Source organism: Rhopalosiphum maidis, chromosome 1 (genome assembly GCF_003676215.2).
Source record: "Rhopalosiphum maidis isolate BTI-1 chromosome 1, ASM367621v3, whole genome shotgun sequence".
In the NCBI taxonomy this organism is placed as follows: Eukaryota; Metazoa; Arthropoda; class Insecta; order Hemiptera; family Aphididae; genus Rhopalosiphum; species Rhopalosiphum maidis.
The window spans coordinates 42,136,199-42,153,695 of record NC_040877.1 but is presented as its reverse complement, the minus strand read 5'-3'; the positions used below and the strand labels follow the sequence as shown (position 1 = coordinate 42,153,695).

The window sequence follows — 17,497 nt, the reverse complement described above, 5'->3', positions numbered from 1 at the left end:
TTATTTTTAAATACATAGTTTTAAATAAAATCACTGCTACACATATATAGTTATTTTTATAATTTCAAGAAAAAAGAGTATTTGAAATTTTTAGTCAGTTAACATAAAAATTTCTTAACAACAAATCGATACATTCAAAAGTGTATTATGTAAATTATTTGTTCAAAAAAATAGTTATTGTTGTAAAATATCGATGGACAAAAAAATAAATATTATAAATAATAGATGTACATAAAAAATTTTAATATGCTTATGAATTTCTATAAAACATAAAATTATGTCTGCTCTATACTAATATCTGTTGTATTAAATTTGTAGCGTACTACTTTATGTTTGCACCACTGCGTAAACAACATTGAATCATACATGAATCCACTTGCAAGTCAAAAATGCACTTTATACTTTAACAAACCATGTATTTGACTAAAAAAATTAATAAAAAATGTTTACATATTCGTTCCTATTATTATATCCATTACGTTTGAATGCGGTATCTATAAAGACTTCTTTGTGTAAAATGTGTCTGGTATAAGTATAATATTAAAAAACATTTATATTGAAGTATAATTGTAACTATTTTAAATATGAGTTCGAATTTGATACGCTTGTCAATGAAATTTAAAATTCTCAAGGTAGATACAAGGCATATTATTTTCGTATTCGAAATGTATACCAAATAGTATGACGAATGGAGATAACTAGAATAATGAAACGTGTTTAACGTGTAGGTACATGCTGAAGTTTAGAAATAGCTAAACAAATTGAATTGTCACTCATGACATGTAGACTAGTGTACTTTTCGAAAAACTATTTGCATAGTTTAGCTGTCACATAGTAAAATATTTGATGAGACTGTTCACTTCCTTCTAAAAATATTTAATGAAATTGTGTTGTTAAATTATTTTTTTAACGCTGTTACCTGTGAGGAAGATTACAAACAATGTAATTTAGACATTTATTTGTTTATAAGTTTATAGCATATATAGTAAGTGTTGTATTTGAATAAAAAAAATAGGTATGACATGCATAATACACGAAGTACGTTTAAGACAGTATTAAAGATATGAAAGCTACAAATTCCGTACTTATCGGTCATATGCCAAATACAAACTGATGTATTATATTTTAAACAAAATAAATGAAATGATAAATTGCTTTAACTTGTTTAAAGCAATATCAGATCACTTAATGCACTAGTTAATGTTTTTGTCATTATTTGATTTATATAGTATTATCACCTTATATTTGAAATATGAATAAATACATTTTCGCCCATTGATGGACAATCAAGCTTCGAAAAAAAATGTATATTTTTTTTATAAAATCTGTATACAATTAAATTTAAACTGTATAATATAACTTTTAAATTATTACAGTTATATTTTAGGAATATACGAATATCTTGTTTGCTTATATTATAACAGAATAATATTAGACTAAGTTTTTATCAATCGCATAAATATTCTTAGACTTTCATTCTATCCTGTAAATAATTATATTACTACATCTTTGTTGTTTTTAACTCAATATGGAAACTTCTTCCGAATAGTTGATATGTTTGATCGTAAATAGTTTTGTAACCGGTAGTTGCCTAAACAAGTTTAATTCAACAATTAAAAAACTTGTACGCTCTTTATTTTACTATAAGAATTATACGACAAAACAATTAATAATAAAGGAACTAATTAAATCTATGTATAATTAAATAATGTTTAATTTTCTTTTTATAAAATATAAGAGTTAACTAAATTTAAAAAAAAATTAAATTATTTATTATAATTTAACATTAAAAAAAAAAGTTCTATATATCATATTTATAAATAAGTAGTTAAGGTGTAATAAAAATAAAAAATATTTAGAGGTTGTTAAACGTAACTATAAAAGAACATTAAGGAAAATAAACTTAAAGACTAATTTTTTTTTTAAATATATTTTTTGAATAACAATAAAAAATTATGCACTTGTTTGGTTTTATTTTATTTTTAGACAAAATAAACACTAAATTATAATAATTAACATGACACAAATAATACAATTAAAATTAGAAAAGTTGCAGACAGGAATAAATAAAATGTGACGCTTATTATAACTTATTAATATTAACATTAAGAAAAATTGACACTGTATCCCAAGTGAACATTTTTTTTCATAGTACAGGCAGAAAAAATACTGTCCATGTCTGAAATAGAAAGATTGATATTATAATATTTATCTTATTGTCAAGATTTAATCATCTTTCCAGTCGAAAGACGTATCTGTTATAAACAGTTGTCCGTTAACTCGGGTTTACGAATAACACTTTTGAAATACTATTATAACTAATCGTATTTCTAAATAATTTGTTTTGTTCATTTATTATTATTTGAGATAACCTATTTTTTACCTAATCTTTATAAAAAAAATGCATTTAGAAATTTAGAAAAAATAAACATGTACCTTATAATAATAATAATAATAATCATTAGAAAAAACTAAAATGTATATTTCGATGTATTGTTTTAGGAGCAACATTTGAAAACGATGGAAATCTTGAAGCATTACTTAATCACGTTTTATGGGAACCTACTACGAGCAATTCACCGACAACAGAAGAAGATAAAGTTGCTCCATATTTTGATGAAACATCTACCCACAACAACGTCACAGTTCAAATTGGAGCAAATGTTGACCTCCATTGCAAAGTGAACCGTTTAAATGACAAAACGGTAAATATGTCGGGAATTAGAATAACGAATATTTTTAATTTGTGTTTGACGTTTATATTAAAATGACATTTTTATTTGCAAACTGTGACATAATATAGTGTAACTATTTTTTTCATAAGAACTTTTCCTTTTTAATGATAATCATGCGCTATATTGCTATAATGTATTATTAAACGTACATAGTACGAATGACGTATAATAAAGGACATACAAACATTAACCGAAAAATCGTACAATATAATAACTTCAGAATTTAAACAATAGTACTTTTATTTGATGTTTCAACGATGCATATCCCTAACTAATATTTTCGGATGGAATATATCATATTATTATATAAATTGCTTGTTTATTGAAAAAAATTGTAAAAAATCTTAATATATCAAAGTATATTAGTATATGAATTATTGAAAGTTTCAGTCTCTATTCCATTATAAGTTATTCTATTTGCAAATAGTTTTATTATTATAAGAATTATTAATGAGACTTGTAAACATAAAAAGTAGATGATTTTTTTTAAACGTTTGGCAGAAAATGAGATTTTTTTAAGCTATTTGCTTAGGTTTTGAAAAATGTAGTTGTAAATAAATCAAAAAGTTGGTGTTAAAAATATTTTTAAGTAGCTTAGTGGTAATGGTATTGTGTACGAGTAACTCAAAACATTGTTTGACTTATTTTAGTTACTTGTTTCCATACTTCAAAAAAAAAAAAAATGGTACACATACTTGCCCAAAAACCCAAAATGTCCTGTAATATAATATCATTAGATGTAGTTTGATCGAGCATAGCACTATATTTTATAATTTAAAAAAAAAACAACAAGAAATCAGTCAACTATGATATTATAATAATGTTTTTTTTATTTCGAAATTACTGATCAATATTATTAAGAACGAGTCAAAGATTACTATCTAGCAATTATACGTTCAAAACTCAAACTGAATATATTTGCGTGTGACAAGATAAATTTTCATTGGTCCGTATGGAAGACAGTAGTAATCTCCGGTTACGAGTCTTTAGGGTTCGATGCAGTCTGATTTATAGTAGAAGAACGCTTTGCTAAGACAGAATTCGTTGCACGCGTAATCAATCAGACCTTTTCGATCGAATACAATGGTTTTCTCTGTACGACATTCATACCACCAACCAACTTTATAAACTTTACACAAGACTTCCAGTCTAGAATTCTAAATTTATGTGTACTGTGAGGGGTTTCAAAGTTTCCAACGACGTTTTTTTTTTTTTTTTTTTTAATGAAATAATATAAATTAGTTAAACATTACATTTTAAACGATATTATTCTTTGAACAATAGTGTAATAGTTAATATACGACTTTGACTTGAGATTAAAATTATACCATACATTGGTAAATATTAACAGCGATCTCGATTGAGATGATAAATTATGTACTCGTCTAATATTCAATTATGTAATATACTTTAATAATAAACGACCATACCAATAACTACGTGCAGTTTACCGCTTACTACCTGGTTTAATTAATTTTAATTGGATACTTTCTATATTACTATTATTAAAATTTACTTGTAACTATACATATATGCTCAACTTAAGTAACAATTAATCTAGATTTTAAGCTTAACCATATACTTTTTATAGGCGTGTAATACTATATTTATGTATAAACAAAAGCGCAATTATTCACTAATACAATTTATGATTTTGATAGCTAAGCTATGAGCTTCTTTTGATCAAAGATTTGAGATACTACAGAAAATTTGAAATTAAAAAAAACTCAGAAAGAGCCAAAATATTTTGAAACTTATATCATATAATCATGTCTATAAAACGCTAATTTAAATGTTTTGTAGAAATTACAATTATCTGTGGTTTTATTTATAGTATATATATAAAAAAAAAACGAAATTCATTACATTGACATACAATGACGAGTTACATAATATACAATCGAAACATAATTTACAGCAAAAGTGAGTTCTTTCAGTTCCCTTGTTATTTTGAATAATATTCTCTATTATAGTAAATTTTTTAATAAAAAAAAAAAATAATAATAATATGCTCTAAATTATAAATAATGAATTATCTTCGAGAAATAATCGTAGAGGCATGTCTGCTGACAGTTATTGTACTGTTAGATGATTCAACCAATTCATTAAATTCACCAAAATGAACTATACTAGTGACATGACTAATTAAAGACTATCTTATAATACTGTAACTCAATATTATTATTAATAAATGTATGAGTAGGTACACGCGTATAACGGTATAAATTTCAAATCGTTAATACTTTTCAATAATTCTAAATCGGTAATATATGTATTTATCAGTTATATAATATTATGCAAATTAAAATAATCATACTTTACCAAGTGTGATATTATTGATTATTTTCTGTGTGCTTTACTTAGTTATTTTGCGTGAGTATAAATTATAGTGAGTTGCAGTAAATCAAATTTCAAGTATAACTTATAGCCAAAAACCTACACAGTAAGTAAGATTTAATATTTTCATAAAGATCCATCAATTCTGATTTATATTATTTTATTCAAAATAATAAACAATATACGTTTTTATGATATTTTACGACATTGGTATGAAATACATTTTTTAACAGACGTCGTTCTTACTATATAGCCTCTGGAGTATAATATGACAATCGAACAGGTTATCCGCTCTCCGTCAATATCCGTGTGTCTTCGTGTTAGGCTTTCAATCCGCCTCGTTTACTTTGGTCACAACGGTATTAACGGATCACAGACGTAAAAAAAATAATAATTGTGTTTGCCGACTTGCCTCTCCTTTTCTCGATTCAAACAATAATCAAACCTCTCGTGACTTTAAGACAGAGATAGAGTATAAAATATTGACAAAGTGAAAATTATTTTCTAAAACATATTTGTGTGAATGTTCTAACAAGTATTATCAAACTTGGTTTTACATCAATCTTATTGTATACATTTTGTGTTTTATTAAATAATAAAATATAAGATGGTTAAGACATTAGGTTTTATAAAAAAAAAAAATAAAGATTATCTTTATCATTTTAATATACTTAGTATTATTCATTACTTAATTAGATTATTATTAACAAATTTATTTCTGATAACTATTTTAAACTCCAAATTGTAAAATATACCACTATTCGATTTTTTAATTTAAAAAAGTTTATACAAACATGTGTACTATTTAATATCAACAATATTTGAAGCTTTGTTTGATAGTGAAAAATATTTTATACGTTTTCAGTGGTTATTACCTATAATAATTAATTGTATTTCAACAAATCAAAAACAATCATTGTTGTATGTTTAATTTAAATAATAAAAAATATTCAGAAAATGAGTCAGCAATAATCAGCTGTGGATAGATAAAATTTAAATCATAATTCAAAATAAAACGCTCTAAATGAGTAAGAATGTACGCAAATGTCAAAAATTAATATTGTGTAAAAATTCTAGTTTGCTCTTCTTGATTATTTTTAAAAATACTGAAAAGTTTTTTCTTTAGACTCCTTTTCAGGATATTACATCTAGACACAAATTTTACCAATTAACACCCTCAAAGTTGAAGACCGAAACTTTTTTAATGCTCCAAAATGTGACGACGGCCACAAAATAATAAAAAGATAAAAACACATTTGATTATACAAACTTTATACCATCTAATATTATGGTTTTACAATGAGTTATTTTTGTGTCTGAATACAATTTTTTTAATTTTTTTTTTAATATTAAAGAAGTCTCAATATTATTTTTTATTATTAATAAACCATCAATTGTACAGCTAATATATTAAATTAAAAATTTAATTTCTTAGTAAAATATTTTGTAAAACATTAATTGAAAATGTGATTATTTAGAGTATACTTTTTTAGTTTCTAAATTCAGAAATAGATTATTTCGTTTTTTCATAATTATTGTAAATGGTTATAAATTTATTGTTGTATTCAACTTATCTCTTTGTTGTTAAAACTTAAAAAGTTTTATTCTGAAAACATTTGAAATACAGACTTTGAATTTTAATTTTAGCATGCTGAATCAAAAGTTTAAAAGTATTACAACTGTGGCAAATCAAATTATGTACTATTTCAAATTCATTATAGAAAATGAGAGTTTTTAAAGTTAAATTGGAAATTTTTCATTTAATTATTGAAGTTATAGGTGCTAAGTAAAAGGACGCTCTAGATACTCTACTTGAACACGTTAAATAATGTAATGGGTATACTAAGAAAATATATATGTGATGAATGTATTGATTTTAAAATCATACGTTTTTATTTGTTATAACCTTTTATAGCTATTTGATTATATACTTAAATTATTTTTCACTTTGAAGTTATTTTTTAAATGCAAAATTAAATATAGTTAGTAATTTGGCACATCAAGATATAAAGATTATAGTTCTTTTCATTTATAATCTGACAAAAAAAAAAATTAGAATTTTAACGTGAATATTAGAGTATGCGGCAACTACGCGAATAGGTGAACTTCTAACTCCAAAATGGTTATCTATATACTCCGAAAAAAAAATTTAACTAATAAAAGGTAAAAATATTATTTTGTCACACTCACATATAGGTAATGTTGTGTTAGTATTTGAATAAGTGTAAAACGTATTATTAAAAAAAAAAAAATATTATTATTATTTTCCCTACATCGTCCTAGTTAAAATCTATTTTTAATATAATTGTATTTTGTAAAATTAAAGTATCAAGTTGAAACTCATTTTAATAATACATTCATAATATGTTTAAAAACGATAAATTTGTCAATATGATTAATTGTACAATGGTAATGGTCCCATTATACTTCTTCTAAATACTTATCATTAATTAAATTTATGATTTTAGTCTAATAGTTATGTATCGTAAAATCATTGTTGAGTAGGTACCTAACATACACATCTTCATTTTATTAACACCGATATGTTTTACAACTCACAAATTTACAACAGAACGCAATGAACAAAACTGTTAGTTGGTGATTTTATGAACCGCCCACATAATGGAACCCTGATTCGATTAAGGCCATAAGACCCATTTTCCTACAACCCTTTTCTAAAATGTATTTATTCCTCCGACTGCCTAAAGACGATTTACTACCCTCTCGCCCTGCTGATAACGTTTTCAATTATCAATAAATTATCATAGATTAAAATGTGTAGTATAGAAAGTCTCCGTATATTATTTCGACGGTCACTTTTTTTTTTTATAATGATTTTAACAATATTATTTAGGAATCCATATTTATGTAAGTAATAAATAGCTTATTTTTATTTTATGGTTTTATAATATTTTTTCGTATTATTTTTTATCTACAAATTGTTTATATCTTTAACAATTTTTATTCAGACTATATTAAATGTATTGTTATCTATGCTTTTCGGTAAATCATTATAATATTAGTCACTTTTTTAATATGCGCTTACGCCATAATAAATTATTATTTTTTTTTTATTCATAAATGTCTACTTTACAAAAAAAATACTTTTAAGTAATGTTAACATGGTGGTTATGCTATTATAATAAAATAATAATAACGAAAATTCATAGAATCACAAAATGTTAAACCTTTCTTTTTTGATACTGTTATTTTTTAAATAACATGATATTTTTAATATTTAAACAAAGATTGATTAGGTATTAAATAAAGTTAATCATTACAGTGTATACTACAATACTACACTAAGTTTGTATAATCTCCAATCAAATTGCATTATAAATTATTATGCATTTAAGTTTAATTTATTCATAGATAAGTAATTATGTATTCCTTTGTTTTATTTTATGTGCCTAAACAGTATACCTAACTTAAAATATTACAAGTATGGAAATAAACAATTGAATTTATTATACAAAGTTGTTTATATTATAAAACATAGCTCAAATTATTTTTTTAACTATATCATATCTTATGAATTTAAATTGAATTTTCAATTTTAGTTGGAAGTTAGTATTTTTTGATATATATTTATTATATATATTATATATATATTTACACAATTATTTCATGTGCATAAAGATTTATGGTATATTGTACCTAATTTAACGCACAGAATATATAAAAGCGCTTCATAGAATAGAGTTCATAATTTTTAAATGTTTTGATAATGGTTAAAAACTGTACGTAATATTATATTTACAAATCGATGGATTTAATTTAGTGCACAATAACATATATATGTTATCTCTACTCAATCAAATTGGTTATATTTTAAAATATTTAGTTTTAGTCTATACTCACAAAGTACAGTGACGTTATATTATATAGTATATTAGCATTCAATATGCACCATGCAATATCATACTCTACACTAAGATTTACATTAAGTATGGTGTGCAATTTATACCAAACCAACTAATGTAATTTCAGTTTTCAATAGGATGGCAACATTTTTGGCCAACTGATATAACTGTAAAAGCTTTAGCATCTTCATACAATCATTAACATAAATTATTAAATATTATCACAGGAAAAAATAGCGCTCATTTAATGGTAAAAACAATTTAAGAAGCTAAATAAATATAATACCAACCTGAGTGGTGTCGTTTTAGATTTTTTTCTACAAATTAAATAACAATTATAAATACGGCTTCTTAAATTTAACTGAAATAAAAAAAAAAGTACAAAATACTATCGGAGATTATTTAGTAATCACGTATAAATTGTATACATTTAAGAGTGGTTGATTTATTTTTGGAATATTTATTGTATCAGTTGACACTTATAATGTTATGACAATATTGGAATGAAAAAACGAATTTTCTAAATCAAATTATTTAGGTTTTTTAATATTATTATTGTACATGCTTGCATAGAAAACTTTGTGAATATCATATACCTATATAATATTACAACGTCTATCCGATCAACATAAGAAGAAGGATAAACAATAATCTCTGTCACTATAAAAAATGTAATTTATACCAAACATATTCTTTAACACATTACATACATACACCGCCCAACCTACGCGTTTATAATATAATACGTGTTGTATATTCCAACTCAAATAAAAAAAAAAAACCCACTACTAAAATACAACATAGTTACTATTGTGACAAAAATTTCCCAGTAGCTACACAACATTATTACATATTACTATATTGTGATTCCTCAATATTAAAAAATAATCAACTTCTACTTTTAAGTAGTTATTTATAATTTTTTTATAGGCAAGAAATTAAATGTGTTCTTTACATTTATATAAATCATTATAATATGGTCGCTGTTTTACACAATTATTTTTCATTTAAGTTATAATTTAAAAAATGCTAACGTAGTGTAAATTTCATTCAATTATATTTTTATTTATTTATTTATATTTAAATTTGTTATAATTTCTCATTAATGTGAGTTCTTCTTTTATTTATATTAATATGCAAACTGTCTAATTATTCTAAATTAAACCTAAATGATTCTTATTTTATGAGATTTTCTCAGTCAAAATCATAAAAGAGACACATGTTCTAACATAATAATGTAACCATGTAAAAATAAAATACTGAACCTCTTTTTTTAGAATAAAATAATTGTTTTACCTTATTGTTAAAAACGAGTCATTATATAGTAAACATTATGACTGTGCGACTGGTGTGATAATGATATAAGATCCAGATTAATCGTTTAAAATTCTTTGTTGACACAAACATATATCTTTGAAACCACAACAGTATATTGTTTTCTATTATCATCAAATAATCAATACTAAAATGATACAACATTTAATATTTATATTGATAATAAAAAAACTACTTGTCACCTATTAAAAATCAGGTATAAATATTTTTGAAAAATAGCAAGACATGCATAACATTATAAGATATAGTCATAAAATATTTAATTATTAAAAGTATAAAAGTATGTTTATGATTATTTTCTTAACACTCATTACCGCATAAATTATTTAGGTAAACAAAAACATATTTAAGATACAACAATGAAGAATAATATAAACTTTAATGAAAAGTTAATATTATTTAAAATATTTAGCTTAGATAAGTGCAGCTGAGACACACAGAGATAACCTACAAATTAGTATTTTTTTAATTCCTCTACTACAATCATCTAAACTTTAAATACTCTTAACCTATCTTTTAACTAATTAACTCGTTCAAATTAGATTTTAATATATTAAACTAGGTACTCCGAAAAATATTCAGCTTTACAATATAAAATTTAAAGCGCTCAATAAAAAATTAAAAAAAAAAAATTAAAACTACGTATAATGTTAACAAGTAATAAAAATATCATTTTTTTTTTCAATAATTTTCACAGCGTACTATTAAATGTTAATAACATTTCGACGCATCTACATTTTGAAGACTGACTTATGAAACTAAAATTGTATTTTAATAATTTATTATTATCTCTAAACATGCAATTTTAAATAAATTGTTTACAACATAAATCCAATGATCAATTAAGTAAATTCACAATCAAAATTATTTATACAATAATTATTATGACTACATTTTTTTTTTTTTATATTATTTCAATAATTTATTTATTAATATTACCTCATAATTCAAAAGATTTGAAAGTCTTATTTATTATTAACTATAATATAGTACATTTACATATTATTTTTTCCGTATCTTTATGTATATATATATATATTATTACATAACTGACAAGTAATTGTTCTTTTAAAATTTTAGTTAAGTCGTGATCACTTTTTTATAAATTTTCAAATTACTAGAATACTTCAAACAAGTAAATTACCTTGTCCACAGGCATAAAATCTATTGCTCCTAATTTTTATATACTTATAACGTAAATTCAATGTCCTCAGTATATATTTTATTTGAACCGTGATGATTTTATATTTGTCTTCAAATTTCCTGACTAAAGTGAAAAAAACCAGCCATGTATTTATGTGTTTGAAAATTCAATTGAAATATTGTTCATCACTTATTTTTTTTTTTTAAATTAGTTATATATATATATATTATGGTTTATGATTAAGTATGTATGTCAATTAGATTTAATCGATTAAATTACATGAAACATTATGCAACAATAACATAATATAATATGATAACATCATGTTATGTTATATATTATTTTTAATAAAGGATACAAAATTGTGAAATAAGTATTATAATGTTTGTGATAAATATCATTTAATGATACAAATGGCAATAAAGATAAACGTGATATAATCGGGATTTTCCAATGTTGTATTTTTATATTGCTTTGAATGATAAAAAAATGATGACCGAAATGATATAATATACCCTTTTAAATGATGTACCTATATAAAAACATTTTCAAAAAGTTCATCTACCTACAATAATTTTTAAAATAATTAATAATAATGAGTCATTCATTATATTAATATTTATCAGGAAAAAATATTGTAAATATTAAAATGTTTTCAGAGTAAACGAAATAAAAAGATCATGATTATTAGTTATTACATTTAAAATTATATTTATTAGTTTATGTTTTTAAGTAAATAGGAGTTCTGAGAACCAAATAATTTCACTGCAAACATTCTAATAAAACATAAATAATTTTCTGTTTATACCTTATCCAAACCTTAAAAGTACATCTGTCCGCGATTCTTATGAAATATTGACATTCAATTCATAATTAGATAAGAAAAGGCCGATAAAAGTAAGCCGCATTTAATGCAAAATATGAAGCAATATCAAAATGACTGTGGTCACTTTTCTTTTCTTTTTTTTTTTTATATTAATGTATTTGTTTTCTGGAATAATCAGATCTAAATATAATAGTACTATTGTCAATATTTTTAAATTATTATTCAGCCTTTATATTTTTTTACAAATTATATACCTAGAAAATTATCCGATATTTCTTGTAGTTACTAGTTGTCTACTTGACCCGACTAGTTATAATGTTTAGGCAAATGTACTGTTAAATACAAATAATTTCAAGCTGTCGCGTTATGGTAATTTTCCATTTCGAACACTGAATTGTACACCGCCATGTATTATTATTGTATAGTATTTATCTTGTTTGCAGGTATCATGGGTTCGAAGGGCAGGTGATAAGATGCAACTACTTTCATTTGGCCATCACGTTTATAGTACAGATCAGCGTTACGAACTTTTATTTAAGGACCCAAACGATTGGCAACTCCGTATATCCTATCTGAATGAAAGAGATGGAGGTCATTATGAATGCCAGGTATCAACTCATCCACCAATCGCATTCACCGTATATCTAGCTATAATAGGTTAGTATTTATTGTTATTTTTTTTTGTTTGTTTATAAACCTTAAAAGATTTATCTAATAATAAACATGCATAGAAAACTAAAAAATAAGAACAATATCCAAATTATAAATATCTATCTAAGTAAATACAATAAATAATAGTATTAATTTCTTATTTATTTGTCATAACAAACTTAGTTGAAACGACTGTACATGCAGCTTCAGTTGAATTAAATAGATGGTTATTTATCATTATTTGTTCAAATTTTATTTTAAAAATTAAAATCATATATTCAATTTGATAATTGAAGATGAAAAGAAACCTATTGAAAGATCGAGTAATTAATTATTTATACTGAAAAAATATAGTAAAAAATTATTTGTATGAATGTCATATCAAACGAATATATTGTTTACATCACTATACATAATCGAATTGATGTTATCCGCCATTAAGTGTGTGTATAAATTATTAGACAATTTATAAATCAAAACTGTATTTGCATATTATCTAAGAGTACTTACATCATACAAAAATTTTACGTAAAATCAATCATGGTTTAATAGTCTTTTTTTTTCAATTTATTATATTAAAAAAACATGTTGCTTATGCATTTATCTATAATATGATCACCAAAAACATTATAAAATATGATTTTATTTTTAAGTATTTTTATTATAAATTTATAAATAATAATTTATTTACACGGTTTTTATTATGTTTTTTTTTCTAATAACTTTTAAACGTTTTGAATATAATATTGTATTAAACGTTTCAAAGGTACCACTGTGCTTTCAATGTACATAGATAATACAATTATAAAATACTATATGTAGTATAGTAAAACTTAAGTCTGTTTATATTTTGTATTTGGCTGAACCACAATATACCAATATAACTTTCTGAAAACCATTTAATATACTATAAATATTTTTAAAGAGAATTGTAATTTTGTTCTTCTTATAGTGCCTCAATTGGAAATAACAGATGAAAGAGGCGTACAAGTAAAAGACAAATTCTACTATGTGGGTAGTACTATAGAGCTAAAATGCTATATAACCAAAGTACCCCAACCAAGTCAATTCATTGTATGGCGTCACGAGACGACAAGCCTAAATTACGACACAAGCCGAGGCGGTATCAGGTAATAGTAATACTGAATGTTTACAGAAACAAATCACCCCTGCGATCTAACATTATATACCTACCTAGTTTATTTTTCTTGTATTATTATTGTTCAATCTCAATCAAACGTCAATTTATATTTCAATTTTAAACAAATTGAAATGTACAAAAAGTCTATTTTTAATACAAAACAGTATTTTACTCAAAAAAAAAAAAAACCACGGATACTTAAATTTCAAAGACAGACATATTTCATGGTTTTATTATTATTATTATTGATACTTTATATTAATCATTACTGTTAAAATTAATACTTTTTTATTAGGAATTTCCAACTAATTTTCAACCAAATATTATACATATTTTTATAAAGGTACCCACATAATGTTTATCATGCATAATTACATATTTAAATATTAAAGAAAAATAAATAAAGAAACATCTACAATACACGTTTTTAAACAACTTAGTTCTATAAATTACCCGCATTAGATTTTTATAAAAAAAAAATTACAATTATTATTATTTATGGCAATTCTAGTTTTTATACATTTTTATAACTCGTTTGCACTTAGAGTATTTCTCGAAGGTAAATTTAGGTACTCTAATACACGTTTAGACTTAGATTAAAACACAATATTATACGTACTCGATATTAAAATGATTACATACAGAAAGGTTCAGTTCTTATCGTTGTACTTGGTTGTTCATAATTTGGTTTTCCTGCCCACGGGCATAGGTTGAAGTTTTAATTAGGTAAAAATATATGCGATGCAAAAACATAATCAGAAAAGTCGTAAACTCTATATCAAGTGTAGTAGATAATTTATTATAGCTATTAAATTTACAAAATATTTCAGCTCTATTTCTTTTTCTGTTTTTAGTGGCAAATATACAGTAAACCCAAAATAAATTTAAATTATTTACCTACATGGAATTATTACTTCACAATAACTGACTACTATTTTGTATTCCACAAAATGAAGACAAAATACACATTCGTTATACCTTTCAAACTTAGTCATAAGCACATTATTCAAAGTAAACATGGATTTATTTTATAATAAATTGCCGATTGATAATGTGTGTATATACGCTTTATAGTATTATCCGTGCATTATGGTTGTACACATTGAAGTATGATTACCTACTAAAAAACAAAACGCTAAAGGCACGTAAAAATAATTTTATTTGTTTGAATGTTAAGCAAATGAATAATTTCGGCAAATAGAAAAAACTTAATTCACATACTATACACGTGAATGCAATGTATAATATTAGAATAACGAGTGATTAATAAAATATTATTTTGTGCGCAAAAGAGTTTCGGATTTTAAACAGGAAATTTTAAAATATGCGCAAACTAATCTAGCCATTATTTCAAGCACGTCAATAAAAAATATTAAACTTACCAAAATATTAGAAAAGTTAGCCAATATGTATAATATTTATCGATTATACATACAGTGTTACACTATATTTGTACACGTAAATACTTTTTTATGATAATATTTTTCATAATTATTATTTTCCATGGTTATACTTAATAGTATTTTTGGTTTATCCAAACTTTTAACATCAAAATAAATAAATTACATTTATTTTGAAGTTCCATAAAATTCTGACATAGGCATTTTTTATCCTTTTTAAACTAATTTATGTAAATATTTTAAAAATTGAATAAATTATTAATATTCATAAAATGCTCAAATAGTTTTATAAGCTTTAATACTTAGACTAGAGGTGGGTAGAGGTGTGTATATAAAGTATAAATACAGCTGAATGTGTACTAATATAACAAACACGGTGATACACTCAGTATGCTCATATAATGTAATGAAACAAAAATAATACAATTTAATGTTAAATTCGTCAGTTGGGCTTATAAGTAAGAATTAATGAAGACTATATAAATAATGAATATTCAAATGTCAAATATAAACTTACCTTAGGCTGAATAAATACATTTATACGCCATTGTTGTTGTTAAATTCTAAAGATATTTAGCATACTAATAAAATCACAAAATAAATAATAATAATGAGCTTTATAAATTGATAAATTGTAGAACATACGCAGAAATATTACTAACAACTAAATAACTAATTGTTAAAAAAAAAAACAACAACAACAGCAAATTAAATACCATCAATACAATATTAAAATCTATACCTTTTCAATAATAATAGTTGAAATGTTCTATTTTCACATTTATGTTAATATTTACAAAAGTAATCATACAAATAGGTATTATAGTATATTATATAGATTATTATTTAAATATTATTACGAAACATTGATTTTCAATTAAATTCGCTGCTACTTCATAATATACTACATCGATAATTGAAAGTAATATACTTATTAAAAATAAGATACCCATACAGAATAATATAATAATCAGATTATCGGCATTTATTTACCTCCAATTATTTAATCCCGGGATAGTGTTTTATAAATTGAGATAAAACATTTTATAGCAATAGAGAACATCTCATTCGAAAAACGATTTTGAACTCAGTAAAAACTGTATTTTCTAATATTTCTATATATTTTTTCAACCATTGACGGTAGTATTTCATTACTCTTAAAAAAAAACTATTATGAACATCGGAAACATCTTTATCCTTAAGGCACTATCCTAAACTTTATGAGTACTCACTAACTCACTATTCCTTTAATTACAAAAAAAAAAAAAATGTTCTAAGAAAATGCCGAAAAAATACATATATATATATATAAATAATCATTGTGAATCTTATATATAATTTAGCTATCTCAGGATTTAAAATGTTTAAAAAAAAAGTACATTGTTAATAAATTTTAATTTAAAATAATTTCTAACAAAAACAAAAAATATGAAAACATATGGCTGATGAGCCTAAATGTAAAATAAGTAATACCAGTGGGGCAGGAACTATTTTCCATGAGGGGGAAGGCAGAACATAAAAACCCAATAACAATTATAATACATATATATGTATAAATATATATATTTTTGATTAATAACAGAAATCCTTTCTTGATATTTTATTATTTTAAAGTTGATATAGGTAGTATATAATAATATAAAATTATATGAATGTATTGATATAATTATAGTATAATATAAATATAAATAAATATAAAAGAAATAATAATATTATTACGCACATTCAGGAAAATGAGATTAATTTTGAATAAGTAAACGTATAAATTAAGCGGATTACGTAATTTACGATTGTATACCCTTTAATTTCAATGTAGTGTGGGGGGGCAATAGTATACTTTCGCCCCTATGGATTATATCTGAGGGGTCAATTGCCCCATCTGCCCCCCCCTTCACCGACGCCACTGAGTAATACTGCATTGCTGTGTACTGAAATAATTAAGACGTTATTTTGAGAACTTTATCGGTTACTCGTCTGATGTGTGGGCTACGGTATAAAATCGACCATTGAAATAATAATTATCATTTTTTCTTTCTTGATATTGATGATTATAATTTAAAAAGTA

The 17,497-nt window shown here is 23.6% G+C and overlaps 1 protein-coding gene across 1 annotated transcript in view; it reads left to right on the top strand.

Moving 5' to 3' along the window:
- Window positions 1–17,497, top strand: part of LOC113560359 (basement membrane-specific heparan sulfate proteoglycan core protein-like) — a 141,232-nt gene that overhangs the window by 106,172 nt on the left and 17,563 nt on the right. The window contains exons 3-5 of the mRNA XM_026966191.1: window positions 2,503–2,705; window positions 12,684–12,897; window positions 13,844–14,021. Coding sequence (XP_026821992.1) covers window positions 2,503–2,705; window positions 12,684–12,897; window positions 13,844–14,021 — 595 coding nt within the window. The remainder of the gene's footprint in view (window positions 1–2,502; window positions 2,706–12,683; window positions 12,898–13,843; window positions 14,022–17,497) is intronic.